This window comes from Tursiops truncatus, chromosome 13, assembly GCF_011762595.2.
Source record: "Tursiops truncatus isolate mTurTru1 chromosome 13, mTurTru1.mat.Y, whole genome shotgun sequence".
NCBI lineage: Eukaryota > Metazoa > Chordata > Mammalia > Artiodactyla > Delphinidae > Tursiops > Tursiops truncatus.
Genome location: NC_047046.1, coordinates 72555298 through 72577569, shown reverse-complemented (window position 1 = coordinate 72577569; position 22272 = coordinate 72555298). Strand labels below are relative to the sequence as shown.

The 22272-nt window shown below is 49.0% G+C and overlaps 1 protein-coding gene across 2 annotated transcripts in view; it reads left to right on the top strand.

The window, feature by feature from the left end:
• ALPK2 (alpha kinase 2) overlaps nucleotides 1-17858 on the top strand; it is a 125524-nt gene extending 107666 nt beyond the window's left edge. For both annotated transcript variants that reach the window (XM_019937127.3, XM_073790778.1), the window contains 2 exons: nucleotides 2426-2474; nucleotides 17071-17858. In XM_019937127.3, the coding sequence (XP_019792686.2) occupies nucleotides 2426-2474; nucleotides 17071-17284 (263 nt within the window). In that variant the 3' untranslated portion in view covers nucleotides 17285-17858. The remainder of the gene's footprint in view (nucleotides 1-2425; nucleotides 2475-17070) is intronic.
• The last annotated feature ends 4414 nt before the right edge of the window (nucleotides 17859-22272 follow it).

Sequence of the window (22272 nt, the reverse complement as noted above, 5' to 3'; positions counted from 1 at the left end):
TTCCTAAGAAGCTGTCACCCAAATAACCCAAGAACTCAAGTTCTGGAGAACAAACTGTAATACTGCCGTCTTCCTACCTTCTATCAGAAACAACCTGTAGATGACTATTATCCCCAACTTGGTTTAATAGCTGCACACTATAATCTAAATTATTATCCTCTAGAGACCCTTAGTAACCTTTGCTGAATTGCTGGCAAACTAGAAAACCAAGAGAGAAGTTTCCTTTTGAAAATCAAATTCTACTTTTCCAAACATCAATGACAGCTGGTAATTGTGAGAATTGAGGAAAAGCAATTCCCAAGCTCAAGGACCTTTTGCCAAATGGCTCTTGAAAATTGGACTTCTATGCGGCTTAGAGCTGTACTTTTTAAGCACAACTTTTCCACGAAACAAGATGTCCAAAGAGGGCTTTTGCAGTTTGGAGTCGTTTTTTTTTTTTTTTAAGCCCAGTTCCTGTCATAAAAACTACGTGAAGCATTTCCACATGTGCTTTAGTTGTTAGCAGCTTTGAAAGAATGAGATGAATTAGTTGCCAACTGTGAAAGCTTTTAAAATGCTTACTGGCTCCCCCAAAGTGCTGTGTCTAATTTAGCTCCCAGGTGCCCTGCAGAAAAGCAGGGCTCTTTGCTTCTGTCTGAACAGCAGCATGACATGTATTTTTGCCTCACTCCAGGCAGACATTGCTGAATCAGAAAATTAACGCTTTAGCTGTCCTTTTCATTTTTGTAATTTAATTTTATTTATTTTTGGCTGCATTGGATCTTCATTGCTGCACGTGGGCTTTCTCTAGTTTCGGGGAGCGGGGCTACTCTTTGAGGAGCACGGGCTTCTCATTGCAGTAGCTTCTCTAGTTGCCGAGCACGGGCTCTAGGTGCGCAGGCTCAGTAGTTGTGGCACAGGGGCTTAGTTGCTCTGCGGCACGTGGGATCATCCCGGATCAGGGCTCGAACCCATGTCCCCTGCATTGGCAGGCGGATTCTTAACCGCTGCGCCACCAGGGAAGTCCCTAGCTGCCCTTTTCTGAGCCTCAGAAAACAGTGCTCATATGAGGGAGACCCATGGAACTAGGTTGCCATCAGGCCTGACCCCCAGGGTTGGCTTTTGCCAGGGATGCTGGTTCCTTCGTCCACAGCCCAGACTGGCTTCTGGGCCGCCAGGCCCTTCAGTGAGCAAGTCGCCGGCTGGCCTTGGGGAATATAGTGACCACAGCCTGGCCCGGGTGGGACAAGAGTCGGGGTCCAGAGAAGAGGCGGCGAGGCTCAGGTGGCGTAGCACCATGGACCCCATGCCCTGCCGTAAAAGGCCGGTCACTAGATGGCATGGGTGAGATTAAGGCAGCAGTCCACAGCGTCGGAGCTAGTACCTACAGCCACGACCCTAGAGAGGCAGGAGCAGAAACGGTAGCTGGTCTGGCAAGGAGATTCTGGAAAGGCCGGAGGCTGTCCGCGCTCTGGGCATCAGAGAGGATTGCCTTCTTCCAGACCTGGGTGAGAAAGGATGGCACTTTTCGATTGCAGAAGGTGACAGCAACCTTGCCCTTCCCCACCTTGTGAGACAGTAGGGCTTTCATTCTCTTTGAATCCCTGGTTCCTTAGCCACTCTCCCATCTGCTCCTGCTGTGAGGGGAGAAGCAAAAGGACTCCTGAGTGCTTGGAATTCTACCAGGGATGCCTACGGCTTGTTTAGGGACCAGCGTGGGAAGCTCAGGCAGCTGTTTTGTTGATTGGGTGTCCCGCCCCCTCTCCTGCAACTTCCAATGGCTTAATGGAGAGAGGTTGGGATAAGCATCAAAAGGTCAGACCGCGCGTGACATCTCCAGGCCAATGGTTAAAAGTCTGCACATAACTCAGTAGTGCTTCCCTGGGTCTAAAGCCGACCCAGAAAACCTTCAGTCCTGAACCGGAATGCCATCTTTCTGGAGATGGGAAATTGTGTGTCTGGAGTCTGGCCTTGAACTGAACAAAGGCCACCTTGAACTCTCTCACTGTTGTACAAGGGCTTCCGCTTTTGATGAAGAACACAGAACAGGCCTAAGCCCAAATCAGAGCGTTTCTGGGGAGAGAACTCCTGGGACAAGTGACAGGCCTCCCTCCTCCAGCAGAGGCAGTGGTCCAGGCAGGCAGAGGACAGCACTTTCGTTTCTGGAGCTGTAAAGGGCATGTGTGGTGAGGCAGCAGGCCCCGCCCCTTGCTCCCCTGACCGGCTGCCTCAGAAGCCGGCCTTGCCCACTATGCTCCCGTAAAGCAGGTTGCACGTCTGAAAGGCTGTCAGCTTCTGCTGATGGAAACAAGGAGGAAAGTATGTGTTTATGCAGGAAGGGAAATGATGATGGGGCTGATGCTACCCCTCCCTGTGAATAGATGGTCCCTCTTTTCTGAGGAGACCCGTGTAACACAAATCCCGTCTTTGCTCTCTCTTCCCATAGGTGTAGGAATGAAGTTGACTGACGTTGGCATAGCAACATTGGCTAAAGGGTGAGTAGAAGAAAAAAATCAAGTGCACATCACTCACCTCTGGGTTTCCAAACACCTACCGGGCAGATGCTGTTAGGCTGATGTGGGCAGAGGAGATTTCTTGTCCTAACTGCGAAAGACAGATGTTCTGGGGATGAATTCAGTTCACTTCTCTCACTTACCTAAAATATTTATGGACTTTGTCCTCCCAGGGAAACACATTTGTTTCCTAACTTTGAAACAAATAAGGACTCTGAACACATTTCAAGATTGATTACTAACAGGTGGCCCATGGTTGGGGGGGTGGGAAATGCCAGCATTATTGGGACTCCTTTTAACTAGGAATATTCTGTTTTTCTATATTTAATATCTTCACTATTAGAAGCTTCTTTAAAAATTCTATTTTTGCAACTGAGTGAACTCAATTTGCATATTTCTAATGTATTTTCCCCATACTTTTCACTAAAAAGTATTTTAGGCGGCTCCCAGACTCCCATGTTGATGATTGATTACAGGGGCAAATGGCTATGGAAGGGCTGTGATTAGTGACTATGGCTGTTGTCAGTGGTATTGATTTCCTAATTTAGCATAGGGAGTTGCTTTGCTCACTGTGGGGTGTGCCCGGAGAGCACTAAGATAACATTTTACTGGGGTATCTCTTGAACAAACTGTCTCTTCTCACTGCTTTGCTGGACCACTAATGAGGAGAGAGCAGGCTATTTGAGGTTCTTTGTGAAAATAAAGCTCCAGGTTGGAGCTACCATGCTTTCTCCCACTGCTGCTCTTCCCGTGTACTAGGACCATTTGTAAGGAGGAAGAAATGGGTGGGGGGGGCAAGCAAGTGACTTTTAGAAGGGATGGTGTGTGTTTTAAAATGGAGGTTTTAGTATGGAGTTTTCTCATACTAAAAATAGAACTACCTTATGTCTCAGAAATTCCACTGCTGGGTATATATCCAAAAAAATTAAAACCGCTAATTCCAAAAGATACATGCACCCCAATGTTCATAGCAGCATTATTGACAGTTGCCAAGATATGGAAGCAACCTAACTGTCCATCAACAGATGAATGGGTAAAGAAAATGTGGTATATATATACACAAAGGAATACTACTCAACCATAAAAAAAGATTGAAATTTTGCCATTTGCAGCAACATGGATGGACTTGGCATTATGCTAAGTGAAATAAGTCAGAAAGACATTGTGTATCACTTATACGTGGAATCCAAAAAGTGCAACAAACTAGTGAATATAACAAAAAAGAAGCAGACTCACAGATATAGAGAACAAGCTAGTGGTTACCAGTGGGGGGAGAGAGGGGGGAGGGGCAAGATAGGGGTAGGGGATTAAGAGGTACAATCTATGAGGTATAAAATAAGCTACAACGGCTTCCCTGGTGGCGCAGTGGTTGAGAGTCCACCTGCCGATGCAGGGGAGATGGGTTCGTGCCCCGGTCTGGGAAGATCCCACATGCCGCGGAGCGGCTGGGCCTGTGAGCCATGGCCGCTGAGCCTGCGCGTCTGGAGCCTGTGCTCCGCAACGGGAGAGGCCACAACAGTGAGAGGCCCGCATACCGCAAAAAAAAAAAAAAAAAGCTACAAGGATATATTGTGCAACATGGGGAATATAGCCAATATTTTATAATAACTATAAATGGAGTATAATCTTTAAAAAGTGTGAAGCACTATATTGTACACCTGTAACATGTAATATTGTACATCAGCTATACGTCAATTAAAGTAGGCTTTCTTGTGGTTCAGATATGATGAAGCTGACCGATCAGGAGACAATTGCCACTGAAAAGAGTTGTTCACAGTTCCCAAGATGAGGGGGCTTGCCAGGCCATGGGGGGCCACATGGGGAAGCACCAGGGTCAGTCAGGAGGCAGAAGGAGTGAGGGGAAAACATGGATGAGAGCTTTTACTGTGGTCTTGGAGGGAAGGAATAGGTGGGGCTGGGTAAGCAAGCTTGGAATTGACTCGTTTGAAAAGTTCCAGCAGGCTCTGAGGTGTCCGGTTGTCTGGGCTCATCTGGTACCTGCCCTGGGGTGATTAGGGCGGGTGGATAGTGGCCCAGAGTGTGAGACCCCAATAGAGGAGATGGTGGGAGTAGGCTGCAGATTGGTTAGTTGGCATATGCAAGGCATTCTAGAAGGCCAGTCATTTACTATCTCTAGGAATTGGCTAACTCTGGGAAGGGGAGTCTCTCCAGGGCCAGCAAAGCCCCGGATGTCAAAGTGTCAGAAACACGGACAATAAAATAGCATGGTTAATATAGCTCACTCTCCTACAGCTGGGAACAACTTATGTACTTGAGCTTTCTGGTTATTTCAGACCATTGGCATCAGCAGTGCTTTAACAAGTACACTCATTTTCAATTAGTGTATGGAGGATGGAGAAAAGCAGAGGGATTTGAAAAAAGTGGAAAGGGGACCACTCTCTTTTAACCTACAGATCAATAAGTCTGATTCATGAAGTTCTCACCAACTACGCAAAAGCTTCTAATTTGGTTTTAGAACTAAGATGCAGTTGGCACATTTTCCTTCTCAAAATCTGCTCAGTTCCAACACAAAATTGTATTTTCCTATCTCCACACTCCATCCCCCTTGCTGACCGGAGCCCTGTCATATGGGTCAGGGAATTGGGTCATGGCCTTGGGCTTGTGAAGAGAGCACATCAGGAAGGGAGTATGATGTAGTGAGGAGAACAGGGCTTTTAGAAGAAGACGCGGGTTCAGTTCTTGGTCCTGCCACTTACTTCTGATTCTTCTAGTTGTAGCCTTTCTTCTTGGTGTCATAGGAATTTGGCCCATGTGATGAAAAGGGTGACAGTACAGCCTGATTTGCCCAGGACAGTACTATTTCATGCCTGCCATCCTAGCGTCCTGTCTAGTTACTCATTTGTCCTGGATAAGTTTCCCCATTGAGAAAATATGTTACCCCTATTTACGAAGGACTTTTCCTGGACCCCAGAAAAAATTCCCAAGTTAAAGCTTTCCTTTACAGGCTCCATATTTGCAGAACATTAAAAATTCAGTCCTCATCCAGACCTGGTTTGAGTGCTGGGTTCTTATCTTACCAGCTCTGTGGACATGAGACCTGACATTCTCAAAGCCACTGATCTACAGAATGGGGACATGGGGTTGTCTTGAAGATTCCCCCAGTTCGGGCTTCCCTGGTGGCGCAGTGGTTGAGAGTCCGCCTGCCGATGCAGGGGACATGGGTTCGTGCCCCGGTCCGGGAAGATCCCACATGCCGCGGAGCGGCTGGTCCCGTGAGCCATGGCCACTGAGCCTGCGTGTCCAGAGCCTGTGCTCCGCAACGGGAGAGGCCACAACAGTGAGAGGCCCGCGTACCGCAAAAAAAAAAAAAAAGATTCCCCCAGTTCATCTGCATCCAGTCCCTGAAGCTCAGTACATGCTTCATAAATACCTTCCCCCCAACCCATGCCCCAGCCTGACCCCAGGGTAGGCAAATTCCATACCATTATTTGGAACAACTGTCTACCAAAACAAAGAAGAAACCTGCCCAAGAAGTTTCAGAAACTAAGGCAAGCATAAGAGTGATGATTTAAGATATCTTTTAAAAGCATCTTAACGGCTTCCAGGAACCCAGACCATATTTTTTCTCCTCCTAATTTAAAAAAGAAATCCAATCCCTTTGGTTTTGTTCTCAGCTTTAATGTGACTTATCTGGCCTGGGACAGCTGCCCAGCACCCATTAGAGCTGGTAGCTGGAGGGCAGTGCACAATGTTGTCTATTAAGTGTTACTTACTGCCTCCCTCCCAAGGAGGGGGTGGGAGAGAAGGAAATTCTGAAGTGTCTGAGAAAGATTAGATATTAGGAGTATTAGATCATCTTGTCCATTGTGTTTTTAAAAAACTTTTATTTGAAGTCACATTTTTTTCTTTTTCCTCCAAAAACTGATAAAAGGGGAAGCTTCTTTGACCAGAGGACAAGGGTCGGGGTCTGGGAGATGTCTTCAGAAGCCCCTGGGGGCTGGGTCCATCCCACCTTCTTACTTGCCACGTGAGGAGCAGAGGTGCAGGGAAAGGCGGCAGCCTGCTTATAGGCACAGCCCTACATGGGGTACGGGGCCCCGAGGGACAGGAGGCGGGGTGCCACTGAAGAAACTCGAGTGAAAGTCAAAGCTGCAGAATGGAGACCAGGCAATGGGAGAGACTTGCAAAGGGTTCAAGTGCAAAGGCAGCTTACAGACAGGCAAAGAAGTCCAGGTGGGAAGCAACCTCGAGCAGGGGAAGGAAAGACTGGGGAGCCTGGCAGATGCCACAGGGTTTCCAGACAGCAGGAGAGGAGATTGGTGGTTGAGCACTGAGCCCCTTCTCTTAATTCTTAGCGAGCAGCCTGCGCAGGCGTCCTTCATCCGTGCTGGAGAGGGAGAGTGGCCCGGTCTCCGGAAGCCTAGGGAACAGGTGCCCCCGTCCTAAGAAGCAGCGCTCCATGTAGGCAGCATTACACATGTTCTTTTCTTTAGGTACTTTTTTTTTTTTTTTTTTTTTTCTGGTACGCGGGCCTCTCACTGTTGTGGCCTCTCCCGCCGCGGAGCACAGGCTCCGGACGCGCAGGCTCAGCGGCCACGGCTCACGGGCCCAGCCGCTCCGCGGCACGTGGGATCCTCCCGAACCGGGGCACGAACCCGCGTCCCCCGCATCAGCAGGCGGACCCTCAACCACTGCGCCACCAGGGAAGCCCTACACATGTTCTTTTAATCGCATGAAAAAGAACACCAGGTATGGACAGGAGAAACAGTGAGGAGGCAGGTATGACTTACTTTAATAATTATTAACAATGATGATAATAAATTTAAACCAGGAAGAAGAAAATCTCCCAAATTTAGGGTCCACCCTTTTTGGCTGGCAGTGGTCAGGATCTTCTTCAGGAAGAGGAGCCACTTATTTTCATGTAAAGAAAATATTCCCTGTGCCTCAACCTGAACCCTATGTTTGACTGCGGACGCCCCAGTAAATGGGACCTGGCTTGTTCTCTTGTTTAGTGAAGTCATAATACTATTTGAAGGGTAAGCTATTTATAATCTTATAAAAGAAAATAGGGGACCGTCATGACTTATTCATTTTAATGCAACTTTACCTGGTGGTATGAGCCTTAAAACTGAAGCATGGCGTATTGTCCTGTGAGCCAGCGATAAGAATGCTGTATCCCAGGGCTTCCCTGGTGGCGCAGTGGTTGAGAGTCCGCCTGCCGATGCAGGGGACACGGGCTCGTGCCCCGGTCCGGGAAGATCCCACATACTGCGGAGCAGCTGGGCCCGTGAGCCATGGCCGCTGAGCCTGTGCGTCCGGAGCTTGTGCTCTGCAACAGGAGAGGCCACAACAGTGAGAGGCCCACGTACCGCAAAAAAAAAAAAAAAAAAAAGAATGCTGTACCCCAATACCTACAATCCTTCGGCAGTGTTGCGTACCAAAACTTCATGTTACAAAGTGTGGCAAATAGGATCGCTTCAACATCGAATAATACATTTTCTAGGCAGACCCAAGATACCAACGGCACTGTCGAACATATTTCTGATTTGAAATCGCTTGAGCATTTAGAGTTCTCTGAAGGGAGAGGAGGAAAAAATGACTAATTCCATGCCCGAAGACTTGGAAATTTAACCTAATCAAACTAAAATCAGTGTATACCAACACTTGTTGGGGAGCAGAGCTGCACATGTCACAGTGGATCCTGCAAACACACACACCTGTCCCCAGCCAGCAGTTGAGTTTCTGGGGAGATGGTGATATTGCGATTCAGCCACCAGAGGGCACCAGAGCCAACGCTTTTGTCTTCTGTAATCTCTCCCCCGAAAAGCCCACTTCATGTTGGTGAAAAACAAAGAAAAGTACCCTGAGCAGATTTCTTCCCAGTCTGTAAGCATTGAACCAAAAATAGGATCGATATGAATAACCACAGAGGAACCCCTCCCTGTGGCCACCAGGCTGCCAGCCAGCATCGTGGCTCTACCTTTGGAAGAAAGAACAGTCATGCATAGGATACGTGGCATGTGTCAGGCATCCCTGACGTGGAGACCAAATTCAGGAGACCCTGCAGAGACTCACGAATGGCTTGTTCTCGCTGAGCGGCACATGTGAGGTGATAGGGCCCGAATATCAAGGCAGGCGCACAGTGAGGACAACTGCCTCAAGAAAGCAGGCTCTCCTGGCATCAGCGTGATGTCCTATGAGCCATGAAACAGGAAAAATGAACACAGCCTCCCACATTCAGTCAGCTGAGTTCCAGAAAAAGGATCAGCCATCCATGCTAAGAGCAGCCCACCACGGAGCCCTGTGTGCTGTGAGCAGACAGAGCGGCGGCCGCCACCTGGGAGGCTTAACCCAGGCACCATCCCGAGACACCACCCTGCCTGGAAGGGAAGCGCCGAAACATACTTGTGGGTGGAAGGAAATGGGATCTAATATTCAAGAAACACACCCTGAGAATAGGCTCGGGGGTGTGCCCGTGTGCACACGGGGCCGTGTGCTGTGTGTGTGTGTGTGTGTGTGTGTGTGTGTGTGTGTGGTGACTCTGGGCGACCATTTAATGCAACGCATGAATCTTCCAGGAGGGGAGAAAACAAAGGGATTTGGAACAGAATTTCCTGACATCCTTTCAGTGCTTTGCACAGCAGGCCCGTGTCGCTGTGGATCCCGGATGTTCTAGCTGTCTCACCAACACCAGGCTCTAGGGGACCAGTCTCACAGGCCTAAGGGACCTAATAAAGGCACTTTCACACCCCAAATATCAGCCTTCCCATTCTGCCACTGCTGTCACCTACCCTGGAAGGCAGCGGGCATCTCATTTAAATCCGATCAAGACATTATGTAGCAGAGCTACTTGGCCAGTGGCTGGTTTATTGGCCAGTCTTTGCCGTCAAGGAGATGTGGAGGCCCATGATGGGAACACTTTATTCTCTTCACAATTTTGGCGAGGTTGGCACTACTGGCAATGCTCCTAGTGGGTGTTCAGAGTCTCCTGGGCCCAAGAGTCAGCCAGGACCCAGCCTGTCCACAGAGCGGGAATAGCATGGCAGTCTCTTGGCCTCCTGTCCAAAGTCTCACAAAAGACAGTTCTGTTGAAGTGACTGGAGTTGGAGCCATGGGCTTCCTCCCACTTCCCCGACACTACTCACTATTTACCCCCCTGCCCGGTCCATGCCCAGAACCAGAGGGACACAGCCAGGCCCCTAGTCGTTTGTCTTCCAGATTCAGAGACAAGTCTGAACTGAAAGATCTCGAAAGATTGATGGACTCGAGACCGCGCCCTTGCAGGACAGGCTGGTAGACAGCAGGAGGACGAGCGCCTGAGAGGATAGGGCTGGGTGAAGGCCAGACTTGTCTGGAAAAAAGCTACAGTGGCTTCAGGAAGGTCTACACAAAGTGCAGTGGTGGGGCTCCAGGTTACCGGGATTGAAGAGGGAGATGCCACTAGAAAAAGGCATGGGGGGCCTGTGTGTGCGTCTAAAAAGGCCGGAGAGAAGGAGCCCATGGGGTACAGACTGCGGGGCTGAATAGAGTCCGTTTCAGAGGAGAGGCCCCTGCCTGAGGGTTTCAGGGCTTGTCCAGGGCAGCCTCCACGCCACCCTCCCCGCACCCTGGACGTCGGAGCAGGTGCTCTTCTGACGAGGCTGACGCTTTCCCCTTACCTTCCGGGCCCTGTGGCCCTGAAGGGGCTCCCCATACGCAGGTGGAATGAGGATGGGGCTTTGGGGGTCGGAGCTCTGTGGCCCGGGACAGCAGCTCAGTCTCAGACTGCCTGTTTCATGCAGTCTTGTCCCCCGTATCCCCTCCTTGGCTCTCTTGGGTCCCAGCTTCAGATTCCATTTCAGATATTAAGACGAGGACCGCATGCTTCCCGCACAGCCACGGGGACGGGCCTCCCGGCCTCAAGAACGGACCCATAGTAGACATCTGGGGCCCCCTCTTCTCCCCTGGGGCCCCTCTCTGCTCCCTCGTCCTAGGGCTCACATCACAGAGGCCCCCTGGATTTGGGGCGCCTTCAGAAGGCGTCAGAGCAGAAGGCTGGCAAGTGTGCAGGGCTGCTGGAATGGCCTTGCTAGCAGAAGCCGAGAACCAGACCGTGGGCGTGCCGCTGCGCTCCGGCTTTCTCCCAGCCTGGCTGGCTGTAGGGAAGAAAGTACCAGGGCTTGTTTCCATGGAGGCACCGTGGCTCCTGCTTAACGGAGGCCTGAGGGCAGGGGCTGTGGCGGCCTCGAGAAGGACAGAGAGGCTGGCAGCCATGCGAAGGAGCCAGGCTTTGTTCTAAGGGAGGTGGAGCCTTCTGAGCCGTTGTGTGACCGTGATCTGACTGACACCCGGGGTGGCCATGGCATGCGCCCCGGACAAGGCGAGAAGCAAAGACGACCACCAGGAGGCCCTGGCGATGGGGAGGCCGGGGTGGGTGGTGCTGGCTGGACCGGGCTTCCCATGGTGTTTGGGGGCTGAGGCCCCCTGTCTAGAGGGGACCTCCAAGGTGAGCTTGGAGACGGGAGCAGAATACAACTTCTCTGGGCGACGGATTTGGTTACGGTACATCGTCCCCCCCAGAAGGCCCAGTGACTCTTACGGTAGCAGCTTGCAAAGTGGTCGTGTGAAAACAAGATGGCTGTTGTCAAATAATCTGGGAGACGTGGCTTGAATAAGTGTAGGAGGTTTCCTCCGTGTGAGACTTCACAGGGTCTTTCAAGAGCCGGTGTGTATTTTGAACCCCAAGGGGGCAAGGAGAGTGATTATATAGCATTTTTCACAGTATTTACAACACAGAATTATTATTTTTTTCAAAGCATCTTATGGGGCTCTTGTTCCTTGGAACGTATTTTGGGAAACACTGAGTACCCACAAGAGAAATGACAGCATGGCTTACGAACCTTCCACAAACAGCCTCTGGCCTCGTCTCTCCTCAGGACGCCTGGTCTGCTCAGAACATCCTCTGAACTTTTGTCCATGCTGTTACCCCTGCCAGATATTCCCAGAGCCATTATTCCTCCATGAAACATCCTTAGAACCCACCAGGCAGTGGGGAAAAAAATCACATCCCTGGGTTACTGGAGCCCTTTATCACAGCATAATGTAATTATTTGTGTACGTGTCCGTTTCCCCTGCAAGATACCAGCTTTCTGGAAAAGAGCCACGTACATTATTAATCCTTTTTAATCCCCCTACGATGTCTGCCATACAGCGGGTGCCCAGTGAATGAAGAAATGAATGAACAAACATGAAGAAATGGAGATACTGATGGAATGGCAGGAATTACTAGATGGTTCCAGAGCGGGCAGCTCCCTTAGCGCCCTTTCTTTTCCACGTAGGTGACAATCGATTCTACCTGTTCCTAAATTCAGCCCCGGCTTTATTTTGCACACAGACACGGCACACGCCCACCCCCTCCCCAAACTAGGGGGTTTCTTTCAATTCCTCCCCGCCATCCTCAACCTGAATTCCAAGTCCTTCTAGCCGTTCCTCATAAATTAAAATTTTCTTTAGAAAGCATCTCAGACTAAAACCTCTGTTATAAATAGTTTCTGGCTTGCTTCTAAAAGGGTTACCAATGTGTGGGGACTTTCTATAGGTTTTTCTTGTCTCACGAGTTTTCTTTAAACGAGTCCTTTATTAAGCCAGACAAGAACCTCGATTTCTTCCACGCAGCCAGAGGTGGGAGTTTTCTGCAGCTTTGCTCCACCTCCTCCCCTCTCTGGGCGTGTTTGGAGGCAGCAAATTGCACAGAGAATCTGTGCTAAGCTGAGGGAGAAGCCGACCATTGCTGTCAAGTGGTGGTTTTCCTGTGAGTCTGAAAGGCCGTGCCACCCATTATCAGCAGGAGAGGAAACAGGACTCGCTTTTTTTTTTTTTTTTTTTTTTTTTTTTTTTTGCGGTACGCGGGCCTCTCACTGTTGTGGCCTCTCCCGTTGCGGAGCACAGGCTCCGGACGCGCAGGCTCAGCGGCCACGGCTCACGGGCCCAGCCGCTCCGCGGCACGTGGGATCCTCTGGGACCGGGGCACGAACCCGTGTCCCCTGCATCGGCAGGCGGACTCTCAACCACTGCGCCACCAGGGAAGCCCAAGGAGACTCGCTTTTAAGCAAGAAGTCAGCCTAGCACGGTTTCCAACACATTTTGAATAAATCTGTGTAATCCTCAACAAAATATTAGCCAACAGAATCCAACAACACATAAAAAGGACCATTAAAAAAAAAAAAAAAAGGACCATATACCATGATCAAGTTGGATTCATTCCAGGGTCACAAGGATGGTTCAACATAAGCAAATCAATCAGTGTGATACACCACATCAACAAAAGAAAAGACAAAACCCACATGATCGTCTCTATAGATGCAGAAAAAAGTGGGTATAGAGGGAACGTATCTCACCATAATAAAAGCCATTTATGACAGACCCGCAGCCCACATAATACTAAATGGTGAAAAGCTGAATAAGTCTGTGTGGAGCGAAGGCAGGATGTAAAGATAGCCTCCTGGCTCCTCCTGAAGTGGATTGTGACAGTGATTTTACAAAGTTGTATGACACAAACGTCAAGAAGGAAAGAGATCCGTTTTCCGATTTAAAGAGGTTTCTGAAGTCAAAGAAGGATGCTGTGAGATCATTCACACTTTAGTCTCCTTGCTACTCCAAGGGGGGTCCCTGCATCTGCATGGGTTCAGAGCTTGTTAGAAATGCAGCATCTCAGACCCCACCCCAGACCTACTCACTCCAAGCCAGCACTTTAGCAAGGCCCCTGCGTGATGTGTATGCCCCATGCCCATCCAAGGGGCAAGATATTTACGAAAATACTCTGCTGGATGACGTTCAGTAGAATAAGTTTATTGTTCCGTGCTTGGAGATTGTGAGAGAAGATGGATAATTTAAAGCGATGGGCTAGAAAATTATACTAATTTGAGGATAAGGATACAAAGATTCCGTTAATAAAATTCAATAGAACTAAGGTTTCTAAAAATGGAAATGTGTGAGAAAGTTCTCAAATACAAGGTTATTTTCTCCCATGGTATTAGATTCCTTGGGCTTCCAAAATGAATGATCACAAAACCGGGTAGCTTAATAGAAATGTGTCCTTTCCCAGTTCTGGAGGCTGAAAGTCCAGAGTCAGGCAGCAGGGTCAGTGTCTCCTGGAGGCTCTGAGGGAGAATGTGTCCCCTCCTCTCTCCTACGTTCCAGAGGTCGTTGCCATCCTCAGCGTTCCTTGACTTGTAGATTACGGCTCCCATCTCTGCCTCTGTTGTCACGTGCTATTCTCCCTGTGTGTCTATATCCTCTCCTCTTCTTACACAGACACCAGTAAGATGCCCTTATTGGATTAAGGGCCCGCTCTACTCCAGTATGACCTCATCTTAATGACATCTGCAATGACACTATTTCCAAATAAGGCCACATTCTGAGGTTCTGGGAAGGACATGACTTTTGGGGGAGACACTATTCAACCCAATACATTCATCCAACAAGAACAACAATGGCGAGTGTCTGCAATGGGGACCTTGCTGGAGAGATGTCATGATGCTTCAAATTTGTGGTCCCCTCCAATCCTGAGGGTGGCAGATGGCACACGTGGCATGCAAGGTGGACCACAAGCAGGAGAGCCTGGATTTTTCATTTCTTGGGTGTACGAGCACTTGGTGTAATTGAACTTGTGTCCTTTGGAAAAACTCTGGGTTAACTGATCTAGGAACACAAACGATGTTGCCCTATTTTCTTCCCAGGCAGCAGCAATGGCTGTGAGTTTGAGAGAATAAGAGGTCAAATAGAAGCCCAGCAGCCCTGGCTGAGAAGAGACCAAATTGAGAAAGGAGAAAGATTTTTAATTCTGCAGATGCTAGGTAGCAAAAATAGTCTACACCTGAGATAGCTGGGGAGGGATGTTCCATATTGCCCGGGAGGCCCATTTGAGAGTCCAAAATTAGACGGAGAGAGAAAAGGAAGTTTAGCAGTGTGATCTGGAGATGCCCTGGGCCGAGGTGAGGCAGCTCTGAGGATGGGGCCGGCATGCATTCATTTCTTCCCTTGACCTTTATGGAAAAGCCTCCCTAGACAGGTATTCTGGACATAAAGTAGTGTCCTGGGGGAGATCAGTCTGTGCACGGGAAGGCATACGCTGAATTCTGAGAAGTGGGTGTAGTTCTCACAAGGATACAGGGAAGATGCTGGAGAGATTTCTTCTCATGGTGTGAGAGGGGGGAGGCTCCACAGAAATGCACTCGAGCTGGGGCTTGAAGGAAGCCAGGGGCTGAGTCAGGGGCTCCTTGACTGAGCAAAGCTGCCTTCACTCTAGGGCCTTGCCCTATCTGTGTGCGGCCTTCTGTAGTAAAATCGGCCCCAGTCTCTGCTGCCTACTCTGGCTTTCCCAGAGGAGTCTAAAGAAGGTGCTAGATTCCTAGGAAGAGATCTGGGCTCCACCCAGCTGGGCTGCCCAGAAGTCCTGCTCCTTTGTCCCAAACTCAGCCATTCCCATTTCAGAAGGTGGGAACCATTATGTAAGGGACCATTTGTTACGCAGCATTATACACTTGACCGCCAGGCTGGGCTTAAGAAGCAATTAGCAAATTTTCTGGGAGGTTGCAGTGCAACGAGTGATTCTTCTCTGCTGAGACTAGGTGTTGTCTGAACGTCTACAAGCCTCAAGGCAGCTTTAGACAGATGACCTTGACTAGTTTCCAATGTGCTTCTATAGGGAGGCTGCCTTTGATCATCCTAGTTTGAGAAGCTCAGGAATCGTGTGAGACAAGTGGGGCCTCCCTGGCAGGAGGATGGGATTAGGCTTTCCATTCCATCTGACAATCACAGGTCCAAGTGGCCTCGCATCCCTCCAGGGCGTGCTCAGACAACAAGGAAATGCAGGCAGGCTATTTCAGCCATTCTCATGACCTCCTACAGAAGAAGATAGAAATGTAAAGATGACATGATTGGCAGTGGCATTTCTTTCTACCCTGCTAGAGTCAACACCTGTCTTGGGCTGACTTTTTCTTCAACGAGGGAGTTTGGCTTTTAAAAACGGAGTCATTTTTCACAAGAAAATGTACTGTGGGCTCCCAGGGAGAGGGGGAAGAGCCGTTTCCCTTCAAGGAGGAGGAAGAGGCAGGCTGGATTTGTAACAAACACGTCAGGATGGAGCTGCTCACTGAGGCTTTGGCTTCAGAGATGAAAGAAATCTTTCAGGCCCTTAACAGCCTAAAACCCAGCTTGGGTTTCCTAGGGAAAAGCGCACAAGTCCCAGTTTATTCAATTCAGGTCTGTTGGCCTTTATGGTTTCTACCAGCAAATGAAGGAGGCCCAATTTCTTGAATCACGTTAGCTACAGATTCAGCGCAATGCCAGCATTGCAGACTTCCTTTTGCCAATTAGCGTTTGGCCCTATTAATCAAATGCAGCAGAACTCACACCCAGCAGGACCAGTTTCCTAGGCAGGCAGGCTGTGTGGTCACATAAGGCCCCACACTCAGATGGGCCTGGGCTTCATTTAATGCATGTTCTGCTCTTGTCATCTTGAAAGTCTTAATAATTATTGCCCAAGGAACCCATGTTTTTGTTTTGCACTGGGCCCTGAAAATTATGTCGATGGTCTCATATGCCATCCACACCCCTGCCTTATCCTCTTTACCAGGCAAATCCCATATCCTTCAATCTCAGCTTCAGCGTCCCTTCCACAGGAAGCCCCTACCGGCTGCACCAATTATAACCTTGACAACTGTAACACAGCCTGGCCAGCGTTAATTGAACGTCACCCACTGTACGTCGTGCGCTGATCTAGGTGGTTTGTGTGCATTTCCTCATCGTCATCCTCTCAGCAACCCTTCACCAGCTCTCTTGCTGGATTTTGGAGATTTGGGGGCATGGGGACTTGTCCATTCAGGAGGACACTTACCTCCCGTGATCGATCGAGATGTGAAAACACAGCCATTGACGATCTGAATATGAAATGTCCCAAAGGAACAGCCCCTGAGACCACTCCAGGCAGGCCAGCAGGGTCCCTCCAGGAGCCTACCAGAGACAAAGGCCCAGATCCTTCTCCTCCTGAGGAGAGGATGCACTGTCACAGGAGGGAGCCCTTCTGTAGGAGGGAGACGCAGAGGGCTGCACCCTGGTCTCTTCTCTCACACCCACTTGCTTTGCTGTCTTAGGCTGGCCGCACAGCCTCTCAGCCTAAACTCCTTCAATGATAAGTGGAAGGGTCTAAACTCAACTTCTTCCAGCCCCAAAGTTCTAGATTTCTTTATTCAGAACCTCTGGATGGGATGGCTTTCAGGTCACCAAGAGATCTTCTAATTTTTATGGAGATGGTCCAGCACTAGTCACTATGACTTAAAAAAAAAAAAAAAGCTATAAAATGCTGACATAGCAGAACTGTCAACCCCTAGAACATTTGTCTGATCATAATCTTTGGTCTTTACTTCATGCCAGTTGGTCTTTGCCTTTACTTCAATCCACAGGTTTTGTTTCTTCTATCAGTAGTTATGTCAACCATTTGGCCATTCTTGCCTAAAGTAGGAATAAATATATTTTCACACACCATTAGTTTCCCCGCTGAAACGTTTCTTTGAATATTGGTGAAGGGTCCTGTTTAAAAAAAAAAAAAAAAATTGTTTCCCTCCACCCAAACCCACAGGTACAAAGGATTTAAAGGCAACTGTTCCATGACCTTCATTGATCAGTTTAAAGCGCTACACCAGTGTAACAAGTATTGTAAAATGCTGGGGCTGAAGTCGCTTCAAAACAGCCAGAAACAGAAGAAGCCAAGCATTGGGAAAAGCAAAATTCAGCCAAACTGCACAACCGTGAGGAAGACGGCATCTGGGACCCCAGCAGGAAAGAAAACCTAACATCTCCTGTTAACTAACGGTCACCGGCTGGCAGCACACAGCCTTGTGGGTAGAAATTTGAAAACACCCTGGAGGGAACACGTAGCCTGCAGAGAGCTGACAATCCCTATTCCCAGCTGCCTGTGCTCCGAGCTGCTTCCAAAGCCGTCACCTGCTGTCTTCACTGAGATGACTTCGGAGCAGGATTTGTGAGCAGGCTTGTGGAGAGACTGAATCCATTGTCAGTCTCAAAGAAGTCCATCTTTGTCTGTACCGTTAGCCTTTGTACCAACCTCACATTATGCGTCTGTTTGTGTATTTGCACGTGGCTGTCTCGTTACGGACTTGGTCCTGAGCAGGGTCTGTCCACAGCCCCAATCTTCCCTACCCCCATTCCTAACCTCAGAAGTTCTGGACATCCAGCTACTATATCAACAGAAAACGTGAATTCCGTCATTGGGTCTATCTGTCGCACTAGAGTCGATTATGCTATTGTAGCTGGAGGGGGGCTTCCGAAACGTCAGGCCACTTCCCATCATTACTCACATATCTGGTTAGAATGTTCTGTTTAATTAAATTCATCTTTAGACAAAAAGTGTAAGATGCATGTCTTGGCACAGACACTTTTCTTTGGAATTTGTGCCCTATTTCACATTCCTCCAGGATTAGTAATTTCCTAATACGTCTCCCGGAGCACAGAATATTTGCATCTGTGTTTTCCCCCATTCTTATAAGCACTACTTCCAGTGTGATCCACTTCCTACTTTGCTCTCTAAATCCAAGCTCCCTAAACCTAGGGCTGCCCCACGTAGGATTACTCTGGAAGATGCGTACAAATCCTGGTTGGGACACACAAGCTCACAGGGTCCTGGTCCCATCCACCCATTCCAAAGGGGTCTCCTTCCTACCAGTCTGGGTCCTGCCCAGCTGTGGAGCAGAATGGCCACAGCAGTGCACATTGGGCAAGAGGAAACGCTATAAGGACAGCTCAGCGACTGTTTCACGCACCCCAAACTATAAGAACATCTCAAGCCCCAACAGTGTGTTGTTGTTATTGTCTAAGTAATAGACTATTTTTTAGAGCAGTTTTACGTGTACCAAAAAATGAGTGGCAAGTACAAAGAGTTCCCATATGGCCCCTTACCGCCATTCCATATGTCCCCCTATTATTCGCATCTGACGTTAGTGTGATACATTTCTTATCACTGAGGAGCCAGTATTGACACATCATGATTCATTAAAGTCCACAGTTTACATTTCAGTCCACTCTTTGTGCTCACACTCGCTGGGTTTTGGCACACATACAATGACATGTATCCACCATCACAGCATCACCCACAGTCATCCCCCGTGTTCCACCGATTTCTCCCTCCTTCCCTGGAGACCCAACTCCTGGTAGCCACCGGTTGTTCTGCTGCCTCCATAGTTTTGCTTTTTTCCAGAAGGGCACAAAGGAGGAAACCTACAGGATGTAGCCTTTTCAGATAGCTGCTTGTTTTTAAAGATGCTTCAACTACTCCCTGACCAGGGAGGATTATTAGGCCTCCTCTGAGGGGGCTCCTCAAACTGAAAGTGGACACGAACCTCCTGGGATCTTGTGAAAATGCAGGCTCTGATTCAGTGGGTCGGGGGTGGGGCCTGAGACTCTGCATTTCCATCACGCTCCCAGGGGATCTGCGTGCTGGCCTGGGACCACACTTAGGAGGGGTGTCTAGATCACAGGGAGAAAGGGCCTGAAATGTTGAGGGGAGTGACTAGGCCTAGAGTTCAAACAGCAGTCGGCTGGAGGAGGCATCCAGCTGCTTCAGTTCTGGGAGGGAGCAACTTGGAGACAAAGAAACAGGGCAGCAGCGCTCACAGTACGGGCTGGTCACCGTGTGCAGTCCCTCCGAGGCAACAGGCTTCCACAGGAGACTCCTGGCTGCTTCCGCCTGAGAATACTGCTCTCCACGGGCGTGGGGTTTAGATAAAGAAGAGGACATGATGTGATGTTTGTTTTGAAAAGAGATTTGAAGGAGAAAACTCTTCAGCTACTCACAGCCCATCTTTTCAGAAAATCTGTCATCTCCAGCTTTTCTTCTGAAATGACTCCCCCAGCTACAGATGACAAAATGCTCATTTTTTCTATGAGGCAGCCTGTAGCCTGCTTTCCCTGCAGAGATCCTGCAGATGTATTTGGCAGTGGAGCTCTAGAAAGTTCCATAAGAACAAAGCGCAGGGCACATTTTGATTGGAATTAGTGTATATACATCAGTGTGGGTGGGACCAAAGACCCTCTCTTTGGTAATAATTTGTAATTATAAAAATATCAACACGGGCTTCCCTGGTTGCGCAGTGGTTGGGAGTCCGCCTGTCGATGTGGGAGTCATGGGTTCATGCCCTGGTCCGGGAGGATCCCGCGTGCTGCGGAGCGGCTGGGCCCGTGAGCCATGGCCGCTGGGCCTGTGCGTCCGGAGCCTGTGCTCCGTGGTGGGGGAGTCTGCAGCAGTGAGAGGCCCGCGTACTGCAAAAAGAAAACCAAAACAAATCAACACAAGTGTTCAAAAAAATTATTGAAAGGTACAAAATGAAAAGTCAAAGTCATCCTGTAACCCTCCTCCCCCCACCCACCCCGAGCTGGCTTTGAATTTGGACTTGGAGAGACAGTGGAAAGGAAAGGATTTTCTCCCGGATTTGGCATTCTGCAGGCAGCCCACAGGGTGGCTTGGATGGAGCTGCCCCTGCCTCCTTTTACAGATGCTTAGCTTATTTTTCAAAGTGCCCTTATTGTTTATAATAATCTGATTTCATCTGTTTATAAACATTTGGAGGACCAGGGACAGAAGGGGTGCCCACAGTCGGATTTGTCGCAGCCAGTGCTCCCAGGGATGGCCTTTGTGGGGCTGTCTGGCCATCCGTCCAGCCACCCAAACCTTGACCTTCTGTTCTGAGATGAATGGCAGTTTTCCTCGCACCGTCAACTAACAGGCTGAGTGTGCCGTGAGCTCTTACACCAAAGGAGTTTCTCTGGGGTCTCGGAAATGCCCACACCCGTTGCCATTGTTCTAGCTCACTTTGCACCACATCCAGTTCCTATGGTTTTTCCCATCTGCCTCTGGAAGTGTGAGGTGCTAGGAGGTCTATAAACACAACAGACACTCAGCCCGGGATGGAGCTGGAACAGCCTGGTGGGTCCAGCTGGAGATGTGGTGCCTGATGCCTGCAGGGTTGTCACATGCACGCAAGCACCTCCGTTGCCTAAAGGGCTCCAGGCAGAGCTCCGTGAAGGGCAGGTGACACCTCATGAAAATGGGCTGGTGTTTCCAACAGCAGGTTTATCACTAATGAGGAAGGCAGAGATGAGGACTTCTTCCCAGTGGCGTCCTGTTCTGGAGACGTCTGGTTTGGGATCGTGTGAATATTTCACATTATCTTGTTGTATCAGCGCCTCCCCAGCCGTGCTTCTGATAAGCCTCCTAATGGCAAAGGGTTTCAATAGATTCTTATTAAAAAGAGTGCCGAAAGAAGTAACAATGATTTTCTAATTATACAGTGTTCTCTTTTCTAAATATACATCCTGTTTTGTGTGTGTGTCGGGCATGTGTTCAACTGTTTGCAGATGGGAGGAGCTGGCCTCGGCCCGGTCCTGGCTTGCTTCCTTTGTGTACGCTGTGCTCTGCTGGCCCAGTGTGTGCAAATGTGAACAGGTGGGCATTTCTCCCCCATCTAGATCTGCAGACGCCACTTGGGCTTCAATAGTTCTAAAAAATCAGAGACACAAAACCCTCTTCTGCCTTCCAGCAAAGGGTATGTTTTCCAACTCTCTGCTGTAGCAGCTCTGAAATCCTCTGAGAACTGGCTTGTTCTAGACTGTTCTATAAGAGCTGAGAGGCAAGATGGACTGCCAGGTTCATCTGTGTGGTCATGTGAGCACAGACTTCAACTTGACAGATGCAGTGAACAAATATTTAAACTGCAAATGGTACCACAGGATCAAGAATTTTTAAAATTCTACTTTTTATGAGAGGCCCACATGGACCAAGGTAGAAATCATCTCAGAGGCTTTTTTCAAACATTACATGTCTTCATCAGATACTAAGAAAAACCAGTCTGTCAGCTTCTTAGGGACGCAAACTTTCATTTTAGCACCGGAAGCAATTCTGATGGGATGTCTCACCTCCATCTTCCTCTGCAGCCCATCCCTTCCTCTTTCTCCGTCTACCTCTACATGAATGGTAAGGTAGTGGTTGCTTCCCAGAGTTACGTTGTCCACAATACTTTCTTTGGTGTCTGTATTAGTTTCCTGGGGCCGCTGTGACAAAGTACCACAAACCGTGTGGCTTAAACAACAGAAATGGATTGTCTTATGCTTCTGGAGGCTGGAAGACCCAGCTCGAGGTGTTGGCAGGGCCATGCTCCCTCTCACGGTGATAGAGGAAGCTCTGTTGCAGCCCCTTTCTTAGCTTCTGGTAGTTCCTTGACCTGTGGCAGCATGAGTCCAATCTTCACGTGGAGTTCTCCCCAGGTGCGTGTCTGGGTCCACATTTTCCCTTCTTATTATAAGGACACCAGTCATACTGGATCAGGACCCTTCCTAATGACCTTTGTTTTGACTTGATTACCTCTGTAAAGGCCCTGTCTCCAACACCGGTCACATTCTGAGGTCCTTGGGGGTTAGGACTTCACCGTATGAGTTTTTGCAGGGACAATTCAACCCAAATTGTGTCCTTGTCTTTCACACAGGAGAAATGGGACTGTTGCCCCCTTGAGTTGTGCAGCGGGTCAGCTGTGAAAGTGAGGAGTGTCACAGCCAAGCATATTTATACACTGACAGTTCCCAAATTATCTCTCTGAACTCCAGACCCATCTATGTAATAGCCTCGTCAACATCTCCATCTGCATCACATCCATTGAACTCTTATCTCTTAAGAGAATCTGATTGCTACAAACCTATTTCAATACCACTTGTTAATAAAGGAGTTGGGAGTGACCTCATCTCTCTGAACCCAACTCCCTCATCTGATAAATTG